Source organism: Porites lutea, chromosome 5, assembly GCF_958299795.1.
Source record: "Porites lutea chromosome 5, jaPorLute2.1, whole genome shotgun sequence".
Lineage (NCBI taxonomy): Eukaryota > Metazoa > Cnidaria > Anthozoa > Scleractinia > Poritidae > Porites > Porites lutea.
Genome location: NC_133205.1, coordinates 32095367 through 32110532, shown reverse-complemented (window position 1 = coordinate 32110532; position 15166 = coordinate 32095367). Strand labels below are relative to the sequence as shown.

The 15166-nt window shown below is 38.3% G+C and overlaps 2 protein-coding genes across 2 annotated transcripts; one reads left to right on the top strand and one right to left on the bottom strand.

Annotated features, from left to right (window-relative positions):
* Positions 1-1207: 1207 nt before the first annotated feature.
* LOC140939046 (uncharacterized) lies at positions 1208-8044 on the bottom strand. Its single transcript, XM_073388603.1, has 5 exons — positions 7756-8044; positions 5964-6189; positions 4583-5123; positions 3360-3568; positions 1208-2349 (listed from the first exon to the last, which is right to left on the bottom strand). Exons 1-5 carry the CDS (start codon positions 7791-7793, stop codon positions 1942-1944), a joined length of 1422 nt encoding a protein of 473 aa, XP_073244704.1. The 5' UTR covers positions 7794-8044; the 3' UTR covers positions 1208-1941.
* A 97-nt stretch (positions 8045-8141) lies between these two features.
* LOC140939047 (spliceosome RNA helicase DDX39B) lies at positions 8142-14748 on the top strand. The gene is made up of 9 exons (XM_073388604.1): positions 8142-8199; positions 8361-8582; positions 9255-9659; positions 10369-10487; positions 11775-11906; positions 12552-12661; positions 12821-12965; positions 13451-13598; positions 14480-14748. The coding sequence occupies exons 2-9, from the start codon at positions 8375-8377 to the stop codon at positions 14494-14496; spliced, it is 1284 nt and encodes a 427-aa protein (XP_073244705.1). The 5' UTR covers positions 8142-8199; positions 8361-8374; the 3' UTR covers positions 14497-14748.
* The last annotated feature ends 418 nt before the right edge of the window (positions 14749-15166 follow it).

Below are 15166 nucleotides of genomic sequence, written 5' to 3'. Positions count from 1 at the left end.
AGCTGTGTTATAAACAATGGCGTAAGTTCTAACTTTTTTACTCTGGAACGCGGTGTTAGGCAGGGTGATCCACTCTCTCCTTACCTATTTATAATTGCTGTAGAAACTTTAGCAATTGCTATAAGGCAAAAAGAGACAATTAAAGGAATCACAATAGGAACTGAGGAAACTAAGCTTTTACAGTTTGCAGACGATACAACCGCTGTGTTAGCTGACACAAGCTTGGCCGAAAGATTATTTGAGCTACTTAACACATTGGAAATTCTCTCTGGACTCAAGATTAACTGTTCAAAAACTGAAGATATGTGGATTGGATCTAAGAGACATTATAAAGAAAAACCGTTCGGTACTAAATGGCCTGACGAGCCAATAAAAGCCCGCCGGAATGTAATTTTCAAAGCGAAACGAAAATAGAGCCTGATCTCAGGTTAGGGAGTACCATACGTTCAACTCCTTCGGGATCTATACTGCTGAGGGCTCTCATCACAGTATCTCCTCTCACTTTCAAATCATACTTACCTCTCAGTCGCCTTGTCAATTGACGATATCCCATGAAAGAGCCACATGAATTCTCCAGTTCTTCCAGAATAGTAACGACTATGTGTTCTATGAGGGACTCAATGTTATGCCCAGCTCGTTTTACCCCTTAACGCTTAAGAATTCGTTTTAATGTTCGCACATAGCAAACAATCCCACATGTCGTTGGCTTTTTGTCTTCTTCAACCTTTCTGGTGAACCCTTTCTTGTTTGAAAACCGAGGCTCGGAGACATACACCCTGTTTGGGTGGTCGATCCCTTGGCTCTCTTTATCTACTACGACTGGGCTTGTTGGCTAAATTATTGATAAGCGATTGACGTGCTTCAGTCAATAAACCGAAAAAAAGGCGACAAAGAATTTCCAACTCAATATGTCATTTGATAGAAAGTAAAAACGCTTAATCAAAACACCTGAAAACGATTTGCGGGGGGGGGGGGGGGGGAGGGGATGTGGGGTGGGGTGGAGCAGGTAGATTTAGAAATTGTGCGTCTCCTTGCTACGCCCCTGTTTTCAAATCGGGTACTCAAATAGTCAGAGAGACTTCTGCTAGCCATCAACTCAGTACAACTGATTCAATACCGTACAAAACCTTTATTTAAACACGATGAAGATATAGTTGGCACTTTACGAGCCGTGTATAGAAAGAGTAACAGACTTTCACAAAGTCTTAAAGCAGTTGCGCAGTTTTATTTTGTCAAGTATGACCTTTCGCGACCTCACTAAAGCTCGTTTCACTTCCTTTGAGGTTATTAACAATCTTTTCCCCCGTTTATAACTAAAAACAGGTCGACTTAGTGCAAGTCTATGGATAAAAGAGATTAAACGATATTGTTAGCAAAAACTATTAATAAAAAAACCCTTAAAACTTTACAGTACTGTACAGGTAGCTGAAATCTAGCCTGAATTTCATCCGATTGCTTCAAGTCGTTTTCTCCTCTGAGGGAGTATTAACGACTCGAAGTAATCGGATGAAGTTCAGGCTAGCTAAAATCAGTGTCCGGTTTACTTTAAATTCAACTTGTGATTCACGGTTTTATCTTACCATAATTATCAAGATGTTGTTGAACAGTGCAAAGGGTATTATATACCTATTATTTACTTAAAACATCTCACCACACCATTGATATTATAAGAATGTCATAATATCCAGCCGAACGGGCGTATTTCTACGGCGTTTTTCAGACGAGCGAAGACAAGGGCGAAGAGAGCCAGGAGCACTAGTCACGGTGCCCGACGGGGGAAGGCGCAAAAACAGTCTTTTTCCGCGCATTCCCTCGTCGCGCGTGTCTTGCGCCCTACGCCCTCTTCGTTTTTTCGTTTGCCAGAAAATCACAAAAAATATCGCCTGTTCTGCTGGCTAATATCCCCATCATTGTTTATGTTATTTCATGTTTTGTTCTTTGTTAACGTGGCTCTTCATACCACGACCATCTGTTAGGTTCGGCAGCTTTCTCTACCTTTGGACAAAAACCATTTGCACATTCTTCCATCAGCTTTAGGACCACTTCAGCAAGCAGCATGTAGTCTTCTTTGGCATTGTAAACCTGAGCAGACACTCGACACCACAGTGATGCTTGTACGCACACAAAACAAGCAACAACTTTGTATTTTGTGTAGACATCAGACATCATCTGCTTGGCTCCTTCAGACGTCGATCCATAAGCTGCTGACAATGTATCAGGAAGACGTACAACAGCCATGCAAGGGGCTCGCATGGATTCTGGAACAGGAAGTACTTCTGTGTCCCAGTCTTCTGCTAACAACATCGCTGCCCAAGATGCAAGCTGACTGTTGTACTTTGTTATGGAACTCTAATGATAACAAAACATTTTAAGGCTCAAACTATTGTTTTGCCATAGATGCATTAATTCAGATACTCCCAGTAAAATACTTACAGTTCTTTCCAGTATGGCCCAGTGAAAAGGATTCATTCTATTATTTTCAACGCTGTGCTCTGGGAAAAATCCTAGGGAGCCCGATTCTCTGAGCCTACGAAATCCAGGGTGCCCAGTAAATGATATGGAGGCAAAAATTAAGATTTCCTAGCCCGATCCAAGAGCAAAAGTAAGGCAACAACACAGCCCTGATACCCTCTATTCAATGAAAACGTACTAAATCTGTACAGTCAAGATACAGGTAAACTGAGAGTTAACACTACATCAAAGGTTCTTATTATGTTAGGAAGTATTTAAGGGGCCTTAGGATCAAAGGTTTCTTTAAGGGCATAGTGCTAGATCATATGGGTATATAACCACTACGAGCATTGCTTTCCCACATGATTTGCGATGTTTATCTATTTCTTCCTGCAGTGGTCTGTTGGAGTTAAGCCTGCCCAATTAACTGATAATACAATAAATTTCAAGTTCAGTTTTAAATAATACAACAAAAATACAGTGACCCGAGGTTTCTCAGAACCAACTTTCAGACTGAAAGTATAATCAAATAAGAACCATTTATAGAGAAAAAAACATTGTCACTGTATAAATTTAACAGATTGTTATAAAGGTCATTTTATGCTGTAAACTTTCTCACTTACATTGTCCACTCAGAGAATAAAAAAGAATCAGAAAAACCTGCCTGAACAAATCAGGCTTTAAAGCCTGCTCACAGGCTTAGTTTTTCTTTAAAGACAGTTCACTGAACTCCTGGAAAAAAATAATAAAAAGAAAAAACATCTGTGGACAGATCACAAGCCAATACAGGCTTGAGTTTGATTCAAACCTTTGGGATGAGCTGCTGCAATAGTCTTAAGGTATGGGTCACTGACGCAATCATGGCTCGGGTATGACTTAGTTTACCCTGAGTAATCAAAAGCACCCACCATTCCTCCTATATCATTATAAAACTTGATGGCAGTCTCGCTCGCAATGTAAGAGGTATGGTCCATTGTGCCTTGTATGAAAAATCTGTCCTGAAGGCTTTTATCGTGATTCCACGAGACAACCTGTGGTAGGATGATATCATGAAACTTGGGGCTGATCCAGAGAATAGCACATCCACGAGGTGCAAAAAGCCATTTGTGAAGATTTCCTAGGAGGCAGGCAATGAGAGTTTTATATACACTTTTATTCCTTCAGTTTATAGCACTTTGTTAAATTATATTTAACAATTATTCGCCGAAGGCGAAGTTAATATTATTCCACAATATTAAATTCGCCTGAGGTGAATAATTGTTTTAGTATATTCACACGAAGTGATCTCAATAGAATCAGAAAGGAAACCATTAAAAAACAATTACTTTGATTGACGGGTGAATTCATGCATGAACACGAAGCTGTAAACAGTGGATGCGCAAAAGTTAGATGGTTTTAATCTTTTTGTATTGAGTTTTGTAAGCTTAAGCAGCAGCGGTTTAATAGCATGGTGAATATAACGTCATAGTCTGAGATAGCTAACCAATCAGATTGCTTGAATTACCAAGATCACTGAGTGTGTATACTAAAAGGCAACATTGATGTATAGTGGTAGATATGATTACAAAAAGGTTACAGTCCATATACATTGCCAAAAATGTGATCAGTTCTCACCCTTGGACTGACACAAAACTGACAACGACAGAATCACTACACAACTGACAATACAACTCACTTTGACTCTGGCAAGGACTACCGCACAGGCTGCTGAAATGTCAGTCACTGTCAACAACAGTCCTATTCAGGACTACGCTCACTCGGATGATCATGCTCCACCTTTTCATCGTAAAGTTATTTTGAACCTCATTTAATAATTATAATTTTGGAATAGTAGGAACCCCAAACATGTTGCTAAATCAGTTTACAAGTCAAGTCAATTTTTATTTGCACTCTCACACAGAATAATTATAATTAATACAAATTAGTGCTTTAAAATATAAAATCGAGAGTTTGTGAAGGGAAAGAAAATTTCAATGGTATAAGGTTCATTGTGCAGAGTTTGGAACACCTAAATATTTGGTGGAACTAACCGAGCAGGTGACCCAAACAAGAATATGAGTAGAAGGAATATAGAACTGATGCAAAAGAATAAAGAGTTGAAGTATACACCAATTATATCAGGGCAACTTACCAACAAAGAAATCTGCACCAAGCCTGTCAAGATCCAGGGGAATTTGTCCGGGTGCATGAGCACCATCAACCAACGCCAGAACATTGTACTTATGACACACCTCAGTTAGCTTCTTAAAAGGGAGCTTTAACGCACTATTACTGGTAATGGCATCTATAATTGCCACCTTTATGGAGGGATTTTCCTGTAACACTTTTTCATAATGTTGAACAACCTCAGTTGCATGGTAATTCACAGAAGATGTCATGTCTGAAGTAGGAAATGTGATATTAAGCACAATAAGCTTGGCTTTTTTTGCTTGGCAAATATCTTGTGCTGTTATTTGAACTGCTCCATAAGTTTGATTAGTTATAAGAATACCATCACCCTCATGAATATCCAGACACTTTAGCACTGAATTGATGCCAGCAGTTGCATTAGCAACAAACACCAGGTCTTGAGGATCAGCTCTTACAAACCTGGCCACGGTTTCGAGAGATTTGTTCCACATATTCTGTACTTTGTATCTGAACCATACATCTGGGTATTTATCCATCTCTTCCTGTGTGAAAAGAAAGAGAAAAAAGGGTAATTTTAATTCTTTCCCTAACAAGTCAAGACCACCACCGCCACCACCACCAACAACAACAGATAAACTTACAATCAAATATTTTCACTTTTAAAAGGCAAAGTGTGAAAGGAGATACTTTTTAAGAAACTCAGATTGAGTCAGCAAATCAGTGAATGGACAAATTATCAATCACTCAGTCCAAATTGATCTCTGTGATAGTTGTGTACATTAGCAATGATCAACTATGTTTCTTTTGTATATGTGTACAAGAAGACTGAATTTTTTGGCCTTATTGAAACAATCATGGAAAAAAATTGTTAAAATTCATGTACAGGGGTCATGTTCTTCTCTTCTTATTGAAGGGATCTGTGGAAAAAGATAAAATGATAGATTCTCTCTTTATTAAACTTGTCTATGCTTGTGGTTTAAGGGTAGGATTTGATATCAAAGCAAAAGGTACCTCAATTAAATAGTATTGTTTAATAATATAAACAAAAATAATAATAATAAGTTAGGATGGCCTCATCACTAGAGGTTTTCAGAGAGGTTCTGAAGATTATGAATAAACAAAATATCAGAAAGAAAAGTTATTTACTGTTATGACAGTTAATAACAATAAAAACTACATTACACTAGAGTGTTAAGGTGATAAAAATGATTACAAGATTATTTTTACATTTCAAACCTTTGGGTCTAAAAAGGCCAAAAAGACATAATTTAGAGGCTTAGAGCAAGACTCCCTTTTCATGAATGTTGACATTTCTTATTCATTTATTCATGGTATTCAAAATGCCAGGCTGCTGTCCTGACCAGAATTCACGTAACCAGTACCTGCAACTGCCATCGAGCTTCTAACACCTTCTTTGGAACAGTACCAAATGATCCATGGTTAGTTAGAGTGATTTTATCATCAAGTATAAACTTGCTCTTTTTTATTCTCTTTCCATACATAGATTGCCTGTAATTTGGGCCAAATATGCAGGTAAACACAGCACTTATGGATTTCACTATGGCTGCCCACCACACAAACACAACAAAGGTTCCCAGTTGAAAAAGTCTGAAAGGTAAAGATAACATATCAAATTTAGGATTAGGAATTTTTTTATTTAAGGAGGAAAAAGCCAGGATATTTTACTATTTTGTTTAGCAAGGAAAATAGTTGACTATAAGAAGATCCTGTTATTAGGGACTCTTGCTTTGTCAGGACTTTTTAGGAAAAAGCAGATATGCCTAAAATATAATGAACCCCTTTTTTTTCAAATCATGTCCATGTCAACATGTTTCTATTAAAGGTTAAAAGGTTAAAGGCATGTTTATAGTGGAAGGTGCACTTAGCTAGTCAGCTAATTTACAGGCACTCCACTCAAATATTTAGAAACAAAATAATTCAAATACAACATAACAGGATTAAAAACCCCAACTGGCAGAAGGCAACCAGTTGGCTATTTACAAGCATGGCCGAGAATTTGAACTCGGGACGACCGAGCACAAATCCAGCAAGTGGCCAGAGCGGGACTCGAACCCGGGACTGCCGGATTGCGAGTCTGACGCGCTGACCACTCGGCCACGCCTCTATTGCATTTGTTCATTTATATTTGGTTATTCAGAAAACAAAATTCGAACCAAGAGTAAAATTTCAGGGAGCATGCTCTTTGTGAGTAGACCTTTCAGGGTCAGCCAGGGTTTTTGGGTATACAGTATACAGGGGCTTTTTAAATCGGGTATACGGTATATTGCAGCTTAAATACGGGTATTCGGTATATCACTTTCTTTGAATTTCAGGTATTAAGTATACCTTCGATTAATTTTGGGTATATTTGGATGAATTTTGGGTATTTTGGGGGTATTTTGGCGAATTTTTTCGGGTATACTGGTATACCACTACCCCCCCTGGCCGACCCTGACCTTTGGATGGCGGCCAATAAGTACTGAAAGAATACTGGGTAAATAGTTTTGTTTTTACATGTTGAAACTCAGTTCTCAAGTTTTTCACTATGGGGTTAAATTTATGCAAATTGTCTTGGTAGTCATATGATAAAGGTCTATGGACTTCTTCATAAGCAAATCCACAGTTGATTCACATGACTGACTCACTATCATAAAGTTCAGGTGATGCACAAGGCTTACTGATGAAAAAATAAAACTAACTCATTATTTTCTGTTGATGTTTTTAGTCTGATTAGGTATTTTTTTCATCGCTTTTTTTCTTCTTTACGCCATATGGGTATGGTACGGAAATTAAAAGCCCTTTTCAGTCTAACTCTCAGACCTCTCTGAGACTCAAGCTATTTTCAGTCTGTATACATTATTTTGGGTAAAAGGAGTACAATTTTATTACTGGAGTACAATTCAGGGAGTTGATCATTGGCAACATTAATTTGGAAAGAACAGGGGATGTTTTAGCAGTTGACTACCTTAAAATTCCAATAAAGAAAGGCTTGATTTAATGCCTCATGTACACCTCATAAATTGATTTAATCCAGCATAACAAAACAAACAAAACCAAACAATTCTATCATCAATATTGGATCTTATTTGCTTAATTTTTCTACAAACCCATTGTAAAAATAAGCCCGAGAGTACAACCTGAGGATAAAGTTTCTGCAATGGAAAGTGTGCTTACCTTCTAATACGACTGCTTTGAAGGGAATCTACTTCCATATTGGCACAAAATAATGCTTATAAGCTTCCCAACAAACAAATCGCAAAAACATGCACAACTTTAACGAATTGGATTGACGTGATTGGCTGCGCTTACTTAATTTTCTCCCCGGATTGGAAATACCGATCAACTACCCCTGAAAGCAAATCATATGCCTGTTCTGCTCTTGCATTTGATACTTCTGGGGAAATAACTCCGAATTATGAATAAAACAAATGAATTTTACGAAGTGCACCTTGGTTCAGGCTCTCAGTTAAGAGCGACCTATGCCCTGAGGAGACAAATTAGCCAATCAGAGAAGTTGCGTCACAATATACATCCCAGGGTGCATTTCATGTGACGCTCGCCATCTGCGTCATCTCACAAAGGCGTTCGTTTCGTTTACTGGGTTCACGATCTTGCAAGGTAGTAAAATCCTTCAAAATTCCAAATTCTTTTACTCCATCCATGAGTCAGTTCACTATAATTCGAAAGCACACAGAAGCCTTTACGAGGCTGCGTGGTTTTCGTCTCCATGGAAAGCTATTTATCCAACTAAAAAGTCCGTTTCGCTCTCTCTTGTCAAGGCGTCGATTCCATAATGGCCGAAAATGATGACAACGATTTGTTGGACTACGAAGAGGAGGAGACAGAAACCGCCGCGGAAGCCCAGGCAGCTAAAGATCTAGCGAAGAAGGACGTGAAGGGTACCTATGTCAGTATTCATAGCTCTGGCTTTAGAGATTTTCTTTTAAAGCCGGAACTTCTGCGCGCCATTGTCGACTGTGGATTCGAACATCCGTCAGAAGGTATTTTGAGCACACTTGTCGATTCCATCTCAGTATTAAGTCTTTTAACGAGCATCTTTTTAGCTTTAGTTGTTTACACGGCGTTAACAAATGTCCTGTTGATGTGAATTCCCTATGTCATCGAAAAGAGCGAGATTTCTTGAAACTGAAAAGCTCTTGGTTTATAAATTATTCAAAAGGATAATATTTGAAAATGCGTTAGGTTTTTTGTGTCAGGTAACCTGATTTTCTAAACAATGACAGTGTTCGGTTTTCAATTATCAGAATTCCTAATCCCGAAATTTAATGTTTCCATGGTTTGAACTCGCAAACGTAAAAGCTTGGCTTGGGCGTGTGTGCCCCAACGTGTAGGGTTAGGTTTCTTTTGTCCATATCAATAATTTGACTTTCTTAGGGCCATTCCATTTTAATGTTCTCTCCCCCCCCCCCCCCCCCCCCCCCCCTGCGCTACAGAAGTGCTATGAAGTTTTCCTATAAACCCTCAGCTTTTTCCCAAAGCGTGCAGAAAAATGCATTGATGAACGTACAGCTCCTTAGAAAATGTGTCCAACATGTCAAATAGCTTAACAAAATTTCTGCTTTTCTGCTACTAGCCATATGGGCACTTTTAATTGTCAGCTCATGGTGTCAGCTAGAACTAATATGGTGGTTACCATGTTTTTTTTCCTACAGTTCAGCATGAGTGCATTCCTCAGGCTATCCTGGGCATGGATATCATTTGTCAAGCTAAGAGCGGCATGGGAAAGACTGCAGTGTTTGTTCTGGCAACACTACAGCAGTTAGAGCAGGTTGATGGTCAAGTCAGTGTGCTGGTTATGTGCCACACACGAGAGTTGGCCTTTCAGATCTCTAAAGAGTATGAAAGATTTTCTAAATACATGAATAACATCAAAGTTTCAGTGTTCTTTGGTGGCATCAGCATCAAGAAGGACCAGCAGACCCTCAAGACCAACTGCCCACACATTGTCGTTGGCACACCTGGCAGAATACTGGCTCTGACACGCGAGAAAACACTTAATCTCAAGCATATCAAGCACTTCATCCTTGATGAATGTGACAAGATGTTGGAACAGCTTGGTAAGAAGTGTTCACATTAGTTTTTTCTCTTGTGTACAGAAGGGGTGTAGCATGATTCCTCAAAAAATGTGTGCCTCGGAAATTTTTGGCCTGATCTCAAAATCTCGGTTCAAGCGTTTGTGATAGATTTTGAAGTCACATTTTTAGGTGATTTTGTGTCTTGGAGTCTCAAATATTTTTAAGAAATTTACCTTTCTATACCTCTTACAGACTAGTGGTGGTATTGAACACCATGCTCATTGTCTTCAACCTCAGACCAGAAGCTCTGACATTGTTGTTGAGTCATTTCCTGATGCACAAACATTTAATTTATATTTACTTAGCCCACTCATTATAAATGACTGTGAATTAGTACATAATGTTAGAAGAAACCTGAAGGTGTATGAAATTCCATTTTGGTGTAGTAGCTTATGCTCCTAGATCCATTCTGCTACAGCGACTGGGTTTTACCATTCGTCCCTTACCTGGTGATCAAGCTTCATATTGCCTCTCACTGCTCATAGCAGAGCAGGGCAGAATTTTTTTCAAAGAAATGATTTATTTTTTTCTTCACTTTTTATTTCCATTATTGTTGCCTTACAATAATCTGGCACATATGTTTCTTCTTTACCCTGCAGAATTCTGACCATTACTTTCCTTTTGTATGTAGTCCTGATTTACTGTCATTTTTCGTATTATTCACTCATACACTTAATCATGTTTATTCCAGATATGCGACGAGATGTCCAAGAAGTTTTCCGCATGACACCGCATGAGAAGCAAGTTATGATGTTCAGTGCCACCCTTGCCAAAGAGATCCGTCCTGTCTGCAAGAAGTTTATGCAAGATGTAATTATACCTCCTAAGTTCCATTGTCAAGTCTGTTGTTGAGCATTCATCATCCTTGTGAAGGAGATGATGACAAAGCATGCTGCTTCCTAAGCCTACAGGCATGCTTGGCACTTCCTTGTAGAAGGTTCCCATTTGGATGCTAGTTAGCTTGCTTTTGTGCATGTTTTAAGCTTTGGTGGTCCAACAAAATGATGGAAAAATTGTCAAGTTACAAGTCCTAAGAAAGGCATCTTCTTTTCATTTAGTTTGGAAAGCTATGAGGGGTAGTGCTGATAGGTTTTCAGTTGATGAGGTGGTTATTTTGTGGCTGAATAGTTGCTGGTTTGGAAAGTATCAGTTGGTGTGTCTGTGTTATTGTTGGGTGTATGCTTGATTGGTGTGTCTGTGTTTTTGTTGGGTGTACTTGATGTCGCGGGCTACAGTTGTTGTTGTGTTGGATGGTAGTAATGTGCTTTGGTGATGTTATTGGAATGACAAATCTTAGCTTACCCTTCTGCTTGGAAGTGCCATGCCTGCCATGTTCATCACTCGACCTTGATGCCTTGAAGAGCTGTTCGTGGTCAGATCGTGAGATGTCTTGATCATGATGGTTCAGCGAGCTAACTCAAGCAGGGAGGAGCTCATGACACCAAGTCAGATGATGTCAGTTGGTTTCATCTCCGGGAACCTACCCTAGCCAGCCCTGACTCTGAGGACAATGTGACCTTTTCTCCATGTGAATTGCTTTCAGCTCCAAAGTGGCACTAAAACCAGATTACACAAAAATGTCATTTTTTCCTTTGCTGTTTGATTTCATTACAATAGCAACTCTTAGGCTATTGAACGTATTTTGTACTGATGCTATCCTGCACAGAAAGAGTTTCTGCAACAGAACAAAATTCTAGTTGCAGGGAGTACTGAATTTGTGACACTTAACCTTTTACTTAACTTGGAGCTGAAAGTGTTTTTGTTTGAGTTCATGCTAATTTGATGAATGTAAAAAAAACCTCTTTATTACTAAGATCTGTTTTTAGTGATCAAATTATATTTCATGCCTGTGTAGCTTGGAGTGTATTTTTTTTTTGCATTGGCAAAGGAAATGTAACAGTTCTGCCAAAGTGAGCTTCAAACAACAATGTAGTGGAAGTTTACTCTAACTAACTCATGTAATTGTCCTTCATGTTACGATTTTTTGTCATTGCTTGAAAAGTACAGTCAGGCACACGGGTTTGCAATGCTCTTGTGTTGTTTTTTACCCTGTATTATGGTAAGGATTGTTATTCTCATCTCTCTTCTCACAAATAGCCCATGGAAGTTTATGTTGATGATGAAACAAAGCTCACATTGCATGGCCTTCAACAGTACTATGTTAAACTCAAAGACCAGGAGAAGAATAGAAAGCTTTTTGACCTTTTAGACGTGTTAGAGTTTAATCAGGTATTGACATAATCGTGTTTAACCACACATCCTGGGGACAGAGAATGGCAGTTTTTTATATCGTGCAGTGATAGGTGATATCGTACAGGATATGCAGGGAAAATGATTTCACAATGTAAGGAACAATTTAGTATAAACGATGACTTGTACTTTTTCTTTTGCTTAGATGCAAGGATGCATGGTAGTAACAATGTATCACCCTAAAAATTAAAAATGCCCCTGTTATATCTGAAAGAATGTATGACAGTTGCATTTTTGGGGAGACACCTTTAGGGGGACAATTTCTGAACTATGAACCTTTGAATTTCTGAATCTCTACTAACTGGTTACTATGTCAAGGCGTACCAGTAACAGATACAAGGCATCCACTGGTCTTTTACTTCCTTTTCTTTTTGGATAAGAAGAGGCAGAAACATGTTAAGGTCAACTTGTGGTGCTATAAAAAAAAATGCTTTTTCACTTTCTTTATTTTGTTGAGTAACTCTTAGTTTTGTCAAACCTGTAGTAAGTGGTCAGTTGAACACTCAGATGTGTCTGGTAAATTTCTGTAGCGATGTGTCGGAAAGACAGGCACTAACTCTGCCTGTTTTTAAAGAGAATGTTTGTTGTTTAGTGAAATTGGTGTTAATAATGCCTTTTTTACAGGTGATAATCTTTGTCAAAACAGTTTATCGCTGTGTGGCTTTGGCAGGGCTACTGGTTGAACAGAACTTCCCAGCCATTTGTATCCACAGAGATATGAAGCAGGAAGAAAGGTTTGTCACACTTGACTGTTGTAAAAAAATTGTCACTCATTTCCAGACATTTCACAAAGAAAATCGGTTGCTAGATGCCCTCTTCTTGGTACTTTTTTTTTATAAGAACCTTCTAACCAATTTTTTATTCATGCCCTGGTTATTTTCTTTTGTTGTCAGGCTGTCTCGTTACAAGGAGTTTAAAGATTTCTCCAAGAGAATGCTGGTTGCCACCAACCTGTTTGGCCGTGGAATGGACATAGAGAGAGTGAATATTGTCTTCAACTACGACATGCCTGAAGACTCTGATACCTATCTTCACAGGGTAAATAAATCTAACAGGAATTATTTTCCAAAAAACATTAGACTAGAATACTTTTGCAGTCAAAAGTTTGATTATTGAGATATCAATGTCATTGGTAACAAATAGTGTTTTATTTAGTACATCTTTTAATAATAGAGCGGTTTTCACTTGACTGTCGTAAAACCAAAACCAAAGTAAATACACTAGCCAACCAAAGGGCGTAGTAAAACCAAAACCAAACCAATTCCTCAATTACTTTCGACAGTCAAGTGAAAACCGCTCTATTGCACATAACTTATCAAACATTGAAATATCATTTGTGCATGAGTAATGATGTTAGCACTGTAGAAGTGATCTGTGCTGTGGAACAGTTGATGGGTGGCAGTAATTATTAACTCAACAGAACATTGTGCCCTAAAGTTACAGCATTTACAGTGCAGAAGAGTCTTTATTCCTTTGCTGCTAAAGTTTTTGCTTATACTTTTTCACTTATTTCTTAATGTCAGGTTGCAAGAGCAGGACGTTTTGGTACCAAAGGTCTTGCCATTACATTTGTATCAGATGAAAAAGATGCCAAGATATTGAATGAAGTTCAAGATCGATTTGAAGTGAATGTAGGAGAACTCCCAGAGGAAATTGACCTTTCAACATACAGTAAGTTAATTTTTGTTGTAGACCTACTGTGATTCCTGCAAAAGTGACATTTGGTCTGAATCTTGTTGGTTTAAGGTGTTGCTTGTTTTTTGTAGTTCTTGGTTAAGCTTTTCATGGGTACTACCAACAAAGTGCCCTTATTTTATTCTCTATAGTAGAAAGAAGGAGGAGGCAGCGTGGCTGAGTGGTCAGTTTGTTGGATTCATAATCCGGCAGTCCCGGGTTTGATTCCTGCTCTGGTCACTTGCACTTGCTGGAGATGTTCTCTGTCTTTCCGAGTTCAAATCGAGGGCCAAGTTTGTATAGGGCAGAGTGCTGCAGCCTCCCACCAGTTGGGGTTTTAAATCCTGTTATCCCTTTAAGTTCCAACAGTGTCTAACAGCAATTTTCTCCTAACAATATTCATACATTATCATGAGATTAGGTTATGAGAATTAATAAAATGATCACCCAAGAGAAAATACTTTGATCTTTTATCAAATTCTCTTAACTAATTCTTAAAGGAAATTTATGGTGATCAGTTTGGAGAATTTGTATGTGGATATTGGGGCTTAAAGGGTTATCTTCTATGTGCATCATTATTTTGTTTCACAATTATTTGAGTGGAGTGCCTGTAAACTAGCTGGATAAGCGAAATGCACTTTCCACTATAAACAAACCTTTAACCTTCAACCTTTTAACAGTAAGGTTATGTACTCATAGAGCATTATTTCTTCGACAAAAAACTCTGCAAATAGCAACTAAAGTATCCTCTTTCTAAATAGAACTTTCAGTCACATTTTAGTGACTCTTGCCTGTCAAATACTGGTGATGATGATTAAGAGTGTTGTTCTATTTTGAAGATTGAGTAGACTAATTTTAATTTCATTTTTTTGTAACAGTTGAACAAGGACGCTGATCGTGCTGTGCATCATCAATTTATTTGCTGTTTTGTTCAACGAAGCAGAAGCAAATGCAGACTTGAGAGGAATTCTGCTACTCTGTAGAACAGATGTTAATACCAAAAAAAGAGAGTCAAGACACCATTCTCAGCTAGAGACATTTTAAACTGGTTCTATATTACAGCCATTTTCTTTTCTTTATCTTCTTAAATTTGTTGATTACTGTGTATTTTTACTGATTCTGTGGAATAAAATGAAGTTGTCTTAAATGTTTGAAGTTGGTCAAACTAAAGTGAAAAAAAACAGTACACCCACGCACAATTTTATTAATCTTTTTTAGTGTAATCTCCCCAAATTCTAATTATCCTGTACCTCTGGCCCTCAAAGCTAAGGATAATGATTAGTCATCTGGAATTGGTCTTTTTCTAAAAGTAGTTAGATCCCACGATTGGCCCTTTGTGGGTAAGAAATCCACCAGAAAGAAAGTGAACTAAAACTGATACATTTAACACATGGAAAGCACACATTCCTATGCACATTACCATGCGAAGTGATAAACCTCGTTTGTAGGGTTCTTTTCTATTGGTTGACAAGTTGGAGAGAACCCTGGAAACTAGGTTGGGGAGGTGATAAGGTTGCATGGGATGCTGGGAAGGAATCAAGGTTTCACGGCACCCTTGTAACATT